General features: G+C 55.5%; 1 protein-coding gene across 4 annotated transcripts in view; it reads right to left on the minus strand.

The window, feature by feature from the left end:
- The window catches only part of DVL3 (dishevelled segment polarity protein 3), a 29,643-nt gene extending 22,435 nt beyond the window's left edge, over positions 1–7,208 (minus strand). For 3 of the 4 annotated variants that reach the window (XM_027464190.3, XM_027464191.3, XM_072042721.1), the window contains exon 1: positions 6,839–7,206. In XM_027464190.3, coding sequence (XP_027319991.1) covers positions 6,839–7,005 — 167 coding nt within the window. In that variant the 5' untranslated portion in view covers positions 7,006–7,206. Of the gene's footprint in view, positions 1–6,838 lie in introns of all 4 variants that reach the window. The other variant, XM_027464186.3, reaches the window with a different exon arrangement.
- Between the last annotated feature and the right edge of the window lie 2,660 nt (positions 7,209–9,868).

The raw sequence follows: 9,868 nt of genomic DNA on the forward strand, positions 1-9,868 counted from the left end.
GCGCCGCGATGTGAAGCTGGTGTGTGACAACATGAAGGCAATTTCCTGCAGGCACGGCCTGTGCTGCGTTCTGCAGGCCCAGCTTTCCTTCTCAGGCTTTTACATGGATCAAATATCCCAAACCACAACATTGTTCTATCTATTTGGATGCAGTCAAGGGTGGAGGAGCAGCAGTTCAGCACAGCAGAGAGACCCTCGGCTCAGAGCAGCTCAGCAACCGCCGCGCAGACACGCGAGAGGCTTCCCACTCCTTCCAGCACAAGGAGGCTCAAAAAGGACTCGAGGAATTTTAACTATGCTCCCTACGCCTCCCCACACACAGCCTCCAGGTCAGGACAGAGGGTTGGATGCCCACCGAAAGGACTGAAGCCAAACACATCATGCAGCTAATCCCGGTCGGTGTCGTTTTCTCTGCTTATTCTCACAGTGCCCTTCTGCCCTGAGCATCCCCAAGCTCACCATGGTGGTAAAACCTGGACATAGAAAGGACTCAGAGCGCTCAGCCTCCATCCCTGTACACCACCACCTTCCTTCAGAGTCCAACACCGGCCACTTTGTCCCCAGGTGCTGGTCCTGCTCTCACCCACAGCCACCAGGGAAGCGAGGTCACTTCTGGTGCTGCCACCGGGAAGCTCCAGCACCCGCTGTGCGGGCAGATTCTAGAAGAAATGCTTAAATCTGCACTTGGGTGGGAACTGGAAGACTGGGCAGTGGCCTCCTCCATCATCAATAGCTCCTGTGACAGCGACCAGCACACAAGCCAAGCCCCCAAGGCGGTTTCTGAGCCATTTTTAATGGTGCTTGACCTCATGTCAGAGACCGAACTGTGTGTGCCCAGCCGTGGGGCAGACAGCCAGGACACACAGCCTCACTTCACGACAACGCTTGCGACATCAAGGTAGGTTTCTGTTCTGTGCAGGAATTCAAAACAGAGCCCTTCAAATGGTTTCAACACACAGAACTGCACCAAAACAGCTTTGCTCTCACAGATGGGCAAAGGTTTCTTGACCTTTTTGCTTCTCCAGAGACAAGAGCGGATAAAATTAAGAAACGTTCCCATCAAAAACATAATTGAAAACAATACCTCTCCAAGAAAAATGCTGGCTTCGACACGACACCATATTTCGGGAGAAAATTCTGACCAGCTCTAGCTGCAAACAAGTTCAATAGCTGTTGTAGAGCTTCATTGTTTGCATAGTACAGACAAGGCCCCAGGGCAGTTGGTCCGCGGCCCAATTTGGCTAACTTGGCTTTCAGAACGCCACCCCTGGGCAAAGAAACCAGGCTCTGACTGCCATCAGACTGCCATCACCCAACACTGCCACCAGCCAGCGTGGCCTTGGCGAGCACGGCTCCGACCACAGCAGACAAAGCCGGGCACCTACAGGGCCGTGACGGCCGGCTCCGAACAGCAGGGCTCCCGGCACAGCCTGGGGAAGGAGCAAACGCCACCACCAAACCTTCCCCACGTGCACCCCAGCCCTGGCACCGCCGCAGGCCACCGCCACCACGCCTGGGGACACTCTCCAGCAGCAGCTACGACCAGGAGCAGCTCCGGCACCAGCGGGACACCCCAGGCACGGGCAGTGTCCCGGGCACGTCCCAGCTCTGGGGCATTTATCCTCTGGGGCAGGGCAAAGGAAAGACGAGGTGCTGCAGTCTCTCGCGTGGCTGAGTGGGACCAAGCTTCTGGTCAGTTTGCCAGGTGACATTTCCATCCGAGGAGGGAAACGTACATGGTAGAGCCCACCTCATTTCGCAAGGCAAGACACTTCGGGCACAGACCTGAAAGCTGGACCTGTTTCTCTTTTCCAGAAACGGAGAAGGAGCAGCATGCACGGCCACCACGGGTTCAGGAGCACAGATCTCCACCTCCCTCAGCTCTTCTCACCTCTCCAGCATCAATTTGGGGAACCCCCCAAGACCCAGCAGGCCTCCCTGCACCCCAGAGATGAGCTATCTGCTGGCCTTCTGGCCTGGAGCTGAAGAGAAGTGACGGCTACCTCGCAGCGGGGCCGGTGCTGTCAGACAGAGGCAGCAAAAGGGAGTGGGCATACAGAGGAGTCGCACGGTTTTGGAGGAGCTTCAGCTCACAGCCTCAGCACAGACTTCTTGCCAACCTCTCCCTGTGTGACATCCATGATGACATGGAAGCGCTCTCCGCCGGGAGCATGGCACAAGCAAAGGTCTTCTGCAGACAGCAAAGTTTCCAGTTCAAAATTAAAAGAAGAAAACAAAAAAGGCAAAATAAATCCCCCCTCAGCTCCTGCTACAAAAAGCTGGCAGGGAAGGCAGGGGCACCAGGCCAGCAGCTCACCACTGCTGCAGGACTGACACCGCTTATTAGGCTTAGGATCCCTTCCCCAGCTCCAAAACGCTTTAAGCCAGAAGGACAGTCACTGCTGGCATCGATTTCAAAAAGATCCTGCAATAAAAATAAATCACTCGGCCTTTCAGCGAGCGTCACCGCGCTTCCCAGCGCACATGTGCAGGAGATGAGGTCGCCAAATACCAACGGCATCTGACCCCTGCCCTGGGAACTGCAGCAGGGCCCGCTTTGTTCTGCCTCCAGAGCATCGCCCTAATCACCGCCTCGCACCCGCCTTTGGAGAGCAGGTGATAATTAAGCAGGTCTGGATGAGACACCAGGCTAATGATTAGTTCGATACCAATTTTCGCTTGACAGCTGAGACCTAGGAAGCGCTCGCTGCAGCTCTGAAGTTGTGATTGCAGTCAGGAGCAGCATCCCACCGCTGCAGCCCAAGCCTCCAGTGTCCTCCCAAATGCAGGATGAGGAGGTGAGGTGAGGGAGGGAGGTCCCCTTGCAGGAGAAACGTCCCTTGCTGCTCCCTCCTGCCTGGAAGAGGTCTGAGGGAAGTGGAGATGAGCGAAACGATCACAAGAGACGCTTCACCCAAGTGCTTTGTCCATACGCTGAAGAAATTCAGGCTTACAGGCACCCCAGGGTTTGTGGCAAGACAGGGAGCAAGAACTTCCCGCCAGGTGCTAGGGACTTACCCGGACGCACAAATTGCACTCATTTAACTGAAACTGCTTTGAAAAGTCTTACTTAAACGTCAGCAAGCCCTTGTTGGAACACCTTGATCAACAGCAACGAGTAGCATCAATTGCAAGTAAAAAATGGAGCTAAAAGAAACCACAGGTCAAGTGATGGACGTCCTCAGAGCTGCACCAGCCACATGGGCAGATGAGAAACCAGCAGTTAGCTGGGGGAAGCACGCACACAAAGATCTGCCCCGGGGAAAGATGTGCCGCGCAGAGAAGGCAGCCCCTGTCCCCCACCTTTCTTGTGGGGGACAGGGGCTGGAGGGATGCTTACAGATCTCTGAAGCCCAATTCCCAACAAACCACACACTATCACGACCCGTCAGCGTGGCTGTTCCCTTCCTGACTGCACAGGTCCCCAGGAGATCTAACACCTCGGAGATCAGAGCGCTGCTATGGAGCTGCGGCACTCAGACCCACACCATCACCTGCTCACAAAGCTCACAAGCGCACAGGAGCTCTGTTAAAATTTCCATTGCACAGATTAGGAGCGAAAACAGGCAAGAATTAAAAAGCTTGCCCAAAGCTCCCCAAAAAGCCCGCGGGTGGCTTGGTGGGGAACATGGATCTCGCAAGTAGTCAGAGCACCGCACAGATTTTACCTGGAAAACGTTGGATCAAAAGACTCCAGCTGCAGACAAAAACCTTCCTTCTCCAATCTTAGCAGCCGAAGGACATCTCCACGCTTCCCAGTGAAGCACCATCCACAGAAAGCAGCTTCAGGTCCAAGAGGACCTGAAGTCCCCGCTCCACACAGCCGGGCACAGGCTGGATCCTCCGACTGTTTGCTGAGGCAGAGAAACGCTGCGGCTCTCCTGCTGCTCGCACCCCCTCTCCCCACCACCAGGTACGTTAATTTTTCTCGTTTCTCCTCCTTCCTGCCTAGATGTGGCACCATTCTGGTGTCCCCGTGATTTGGGGCCGAGCACTTTGACCAGGATTAGCTCCTGGCGTAGCCTGACAGCCCCACAGCCACCCTGGGGAGCCTCAGTTCACATTTCCAAGGAGATGTAAACACTGAAGCTGCTCCATCACCGCCCTGATTCTCAGAGCAAACAAATATTAACAAGATAAACAAAAGAATGAAAAATCCCACACACCGAGACCGCGGCTGTGATACTGCCCTGGGGATGGGGTGAGCTGAAGGGAACGCCTGGCTGGAGATGCACAGCCTGGAAAGAGGAGGAAGAGGGAGAAACCAAATCGACCTGGGCAGCAGAAGTGAGAAGCAACGCTGGGTCGCAGGGAGAACTTCGCCTCGTGCCACAGGGACCCCACAAAAGCTCCGAGCACTACAGAAATTCACAAGCCAAAGGATCTACAATGTTTTTGTAGGATCTTGCCCCCTCGTCGATCAGCTGCCCGACACAGAGGGCACCTCGAGGAGAGGGGGCCAGAGGGATAAATGCCCAAACACACAACGCCCTTCCTTGGCTGAACACAGCCAGCATTAATCTTGCTGCTTTTCGCTAATCGCTCATAAATTTACAGGCTTTTAGCAAGCAGCTGAGGTGCCTCCTGCCCTCCCATCCCCGTGTCTCCCCGCAGACCGGCTGATTGCTTTCTCCTGGACACCAATTACCGGGGAGCCTGAAATATTTCAAGTGCTGCCTGGGGCTGCGGGGCTTCTCGGAGACAATGCGGCAGCTGGACTGGTCTGGCCGTTTCCCTGTGAGCTCCAGCCAAGCACCAATCCTTTCCTCAGCAATCCGGGCAGGAGCAGAGACCCAAACACCTCCTTCTTGATGGGGCATCCTGGGCACCCCGCCACGAGGGCCCTTTTCCACGTGAGGCCTCGGCACGTGCTGCCCAAACCATGCAGTTCACCCCACAGGACCTCACTCAGGGATGGGCAGCTCACACACAGCCTCCACACAGCCCAAAAAGACCTCTGCAGCTGCTGGGCTGCACACACCTTCCCTTCCAGAGGGCATTTCTTCCCCTAGGAGTTAGCTTTGTCCCAGCCAACTCTCCCCTCCTGCATTTTCAACGCATCTAACCTCGCTGGGTCTTCCTGAGCGATCTTCCCTCTCCCTGCTAGGATCCACAAGAACTCCCTACGCCGCTTGATCTTCAAGTTTCATTAATCTACCATCTGCCTCCTCTCACGGAGCCTTCAAGAAACAGAGGATGAAAAGGCACAAGACAGAACTTTGCTGCCACCAGACCCCTCTTCGCAGCTCGAGACGCTGCTATTTATTACCAAACTTTGTTTATAGTTCTGCAGACGCTCTCCCACCCACATGGCAATGCTTCATTCAAGACAAGCTTGAATTCCCTTCAAGAACAACATTTCAAAGGATCCCAAGGCATTTGTTTACAAACAGCACGCACGGAGAATTTGCTTCTCCCACCAATGAAACTCGGTCCCCTCCGCGCCGGGGAGAGGCAGCTGTTTCGTAGCACCCAACGCTGCTCAACAGCTGAGGGACAGGAAACCATCCGCCGACAACTGATCCCGCGGGGGAAACGGGTGGAAAACGAGGGCCGAGGGCTCCTCTCGGCCTGGAGAGCACGGGGAAGCTGTTGAGCGCTCTCCAGCCCTCCGCTGGGTCAGGAGGAATTTCGGGAGGCTGAGCATCCCAGACTGCGGTCGAAGGAGCGACTCCAAATTTCAAGCCTCATCTGAAAAGCTGGCACCTCCAGAACTAACGGGAACCTGGGCACCGGGATCGCTGGGCTGCAGAGGGGAGAGCACCCCCTGCTGAGGCAGCCACACGGGTTTCCATCCAAGCCCCGAACAGGCCCAGCCCTGTTTAACTTACGGTACGAGCCAAGCTCGCAGCCTAGGGAGGTATTTGGCGCAACGAGAAGACACTAGGAAGGCTATAAAACTGAAAGCCTTTTGCAGCCCCAGCCTCCATCCGCAAGACCGAGGGTAAACACTAAATCTTCAGAGGGGAGGAGGGGGGAAAAAAAATGGAAAGGAAGGCGCTCACGCAACCCGCTGCAATCCCACTAGGAATGGGAAAGGGTCACGCTGCGGGAGCCAAGGGAGGCTGCCTTCCCGGGACGGGGCTGTGCAGAAAAAAACCCAGAGGAGAGTCAGCTGTGGGAAGACCTCGGGCAAAACAAAGGGTCTCGGGAGCTGGCTTCACGTGACGCTCGCTCCCCGGAGCGGTCGGGGACTTTACAAAGGTGGGAGCCAACGGAGGCCCCGCGTAAAGCTGGCGCGAGGCACAGCAGGGCCCGCCTCACCTCCGCACGCGATGGAAGGAGCCCGGGATGATGACAAAAGGAGCGATGGGAGAGGATGGGGGCTGCTGGGGGGCTGCCCCAGGGTCCGAGCGGGGGGCTTCTCACCCCGCACTCAAGGCCGGGAGGAGAAAGCCGGCCCCGTTTCCCCCCGCTCCTCCCAAGGAGATGGGGAGAGGGGACGCTGCCAAAATGGATGGCGCTCCCCAAAATGGATGGTGGGAGAGCACAGCTGCCCCCAGCCCCCCTCCCGGGCAGGGAACGTGGCCCTGAGCCCTGGGGGAGATGCAAGGCCCCCTAAAACACAATAGGGGGGCGATGACACCGGGGGGACACAGAACCGGGGGGAGCCCCATGCAGGCAGCGGGGGGCACGGCGGGGACCCCTCCCTATGGCGGGGGGGGGGGCGGCTACCCCAAAACGGGGTGCTGGGGAGGGAAGGGAGGGCACCACCCCCAGCCGCCACCCTTTAGGGGAGGGGTCCCCAAAATCGGGGGATGTTCCCCAAAGGGGGGGGTGCCCCAAAGCGGGAGGGGGGGTGCCCCAAAGCCTGGGGGGGGGGGGGGGGGGGGCTCACCCGAAGTCATCGTCCATGGACTTGAAGTAGAACTTGTAGTTGGGCCGGTTGAGGAGCCCCTTGAAGTCGCCCAGCGTGACGCGCTCGGCGGGGATGGGCAGCTTCACCAGGTACGGCGTCTCCTGCTCGTCCAGGTGGTAGATGATCTTCGTCTCGGCCGCCGCCATGGCGCCCCTGCCCCTCCTCCTCCTCCTCCTCCTCCTCCTCCTCTTCCTCCGCCTTCCTCCCGCGACCCCCGGCTTCCTCCTCTTTCCTCTTCCTCTTCCTCCTCTTCCTCCTCCTCAGCCCCCTCTCGCCCCTCGCCCCCTCTCCCGGCGCCCTCTCCCCCGGCTGTGCGGGTCCCAGCGCCGCCCGCCCGCACGGCGCAGGCTCGGGGCTCCTCCGGCTCCTCCCCTGCCCGCCCGCCCCGGCCCCGCCGGAACCGGAACCGGCGGAACCCCCCCCCCCCCCCCCCAAAACCCCCCCCCACAGCCCCCCCTTCACGGGACCGGGCTCAGGGACCCCCCCCCTCGGCCTTTGTCGCAGCTCCGCAGCCCCTCGTGGCGCTACGTGGCCCTCAGGGCAGGGCACGGGGTGGTTCTGCGCTGCCCCCCCCCCCGCATAGACCCCCTCACACATCGCCCTGTGCAGCTTGAACCCGGCACTGCTCCCCTACAATCCCCTCACCGCCACCCCACAGCCTTCCCCGGTGCTCAGGGCCATTTTGAGTCCCCCCAGCCCCGTTCCCTCACACGGTAGCATCACCACTCATCCCCACCGTTGCCCTCTGTGGCATCCTTTCCACATCTTTCCTTCACCAACCATGCACGCATCGGCTCCAAAAGTCTCTCATTTCCATCCTTTTCTCCCCACAGACCCTATTTCAGCCATCAGCGCCGTGACCCCAGCCAGTTGGAGCTCTCTTCTCCACCACTGCCACCCCGCCGGCACCCAAGGGGCACCAAGGAACTGTCTCCGTCAGCAGGGGCCTGGAGCCGTGGCTGAGAGCAAAGCTGGAGCCTGCAGAGCTTGGGGAACGCTCACCATCAGGACAGACATTAACAGCCTTGCCCTGGCCTGGATTAGAAAGAACACACACAAAAAAACACGCCATGGGATCACAGGGGTTGTGAGGCCAGATTGCCAGTCCCCCTGCCAGACTCACCCACAGGAGGAAGAGCCAGAGAGCTTGCAGGGAACGGCACCAAGCTCCAAAGGCTGGCAGGCAGGTATGAGCTAAATAGCCTCTTCATGAGTCCTGTAGGTGTTCCTAGCAGTTATCTGGGCAGCACTGCTAGGCTGGGTTAAGAATCCCACATTACATTGAAAAATACACACTCAGGAAGACCTCAGGTAAATCGTAAGAAGCATAAGGCTCTCCCATGTTTCCACAAGAATTACAGTGTTCCTCTAGCAGGGCCAGGGCCACTCTCTTATCCTCGTTCCCACCTCCTGACCACAGCTGTGGCTTCACCCCAGAACCTGCATCATACTCATTTGTCACCTTTGTTACCAAAAGTGCCAGTTTAAGTGCGAGCTCCTAAGGGACTGCAAGCAACCACAAGGTAAGAGAGGTGTCACACACCCATGGGGTGGTGCAGACCAAATCTCATTGTTACAGCCTTTAAAAACAGGCTCAAAACCATTTAAAACAGGCCAAGTGATTGAATAGGCTCAACCGATAGATTGATTTAACTGCTCCCAGGAGTCTTGTGAAGTGTGACTCACTGCTAATGAATGGGGGTTAAGACCACAGAGCCAAAGGAATTATCAGTAAGGGATAGTGCTGAGAAGTCCAGGTCCAGAAGGAAGAGTTTCTGAACATCCTGTTGGTTTGCGTCTAGATTTAAATATTACAGCAGTGATAGCACTGCTGCTCCTTGCAGAGTAAACAGGCTCCAGGCATTTTAGTGCATCCATGAGACTTGCTCAGAACAGCCCCAAGCAGATGTAGGTGTACTTGAGTTCCATCACTTGTGTCTCTAAGCAACAAAAACCTACTTTTTCTAAAAGGCACACTATTGTTAACTGCAGTTACAGGCTTGACATGAGGAACACCACGTGAAACTCATCAATCCATCCGCATTGGATGGGAAGTCAGACCAGATGAGTGCTACGGCCTTAGAAAAAAAAATCTACTTACTGCTTACATTGCTAAAAAGGCAAATAACAATGACTGCACAGTCAAGGTTGCTTTCAAACGTGTTTCTAGTCATCCAACCAAACACAAGGCTTGATGGAAAACACCAGAAACCATCAAGCTGACCCTATGCTTAAACAATTCAATTAATGCTCCTTTAAAATGTATACGCTTGTCTGCCCCTAAGAACGCTGCACTATGCCAGAACTCCACCCTGGAGAATATCAAGGGTGGTTCTATCAAGTTCTACTTTGACCATCTCCTTTTTGCTATTCTGTTATCAGCACCTTAAGACAGCCCACCACACACACTGCCAAGGCCTAAAGAGTAGGGATATTGGATCACAGAGCAACATTCCCCCTTTGATCTTTGCCCCTGAGTAAGACAGCGGCTCACACCAAGAAAAATTTGACTACTATGGAGCAAAGAAGTGAGGAATGTGGAAAAAACAAAAGTGGAATTGTTACTTGGCAAAAAAAAAAAAAAAAAAAGAATAAAAAACCTGTAGCAAGAACAAGGCGTTTATGGAACTACATGTTAGACCTATTTTTAAACCACCTTCACATTGTAAAAGGAAAGAAAACCTTCAGAGGTCCAAGGAGGCTTCAGCATCCCCAAGTCTCACAGCTGGCTTGTAAATACGTTTAAATAAGAGCTCTGTAGCTGTCCTCCCCCCTCTCCACCAGTTCTTACTCCCCAACATTAGGAGGACGTGTCACAGTACATAATAGCCAACATTCCCACTAGCTCTCATCATGGCTAGGAAAACAGGTTTCATAGGATTTACAGTTCATCTTTGCAACATATTCCTGTACAAATCTCACCAATTTCAGGATTCTAAGTTCAGAAATGTTAATAAACAATTCTCTACTTTTAAATAATGAGATCGTGAGCTATCACTGGGTATTTAT

This window comes from Anas platyrhynchos, chromosome 9 (assembly GCF_047663525.1).
Source record: "Anas platyrhynchos isolate ZD024472 breed Pekin duck chromosome 9, IASCAAS_PekinDuck_T2T, whole genome shotgun sequence".
In the NCBI taxonomy this organism is placed as follows: domain Eukaryota; kingdom Metazoa; phylum Chordata; class Aves; order Anseriformes; family Anatidae; genus Anas; species Anas platyrhynchos.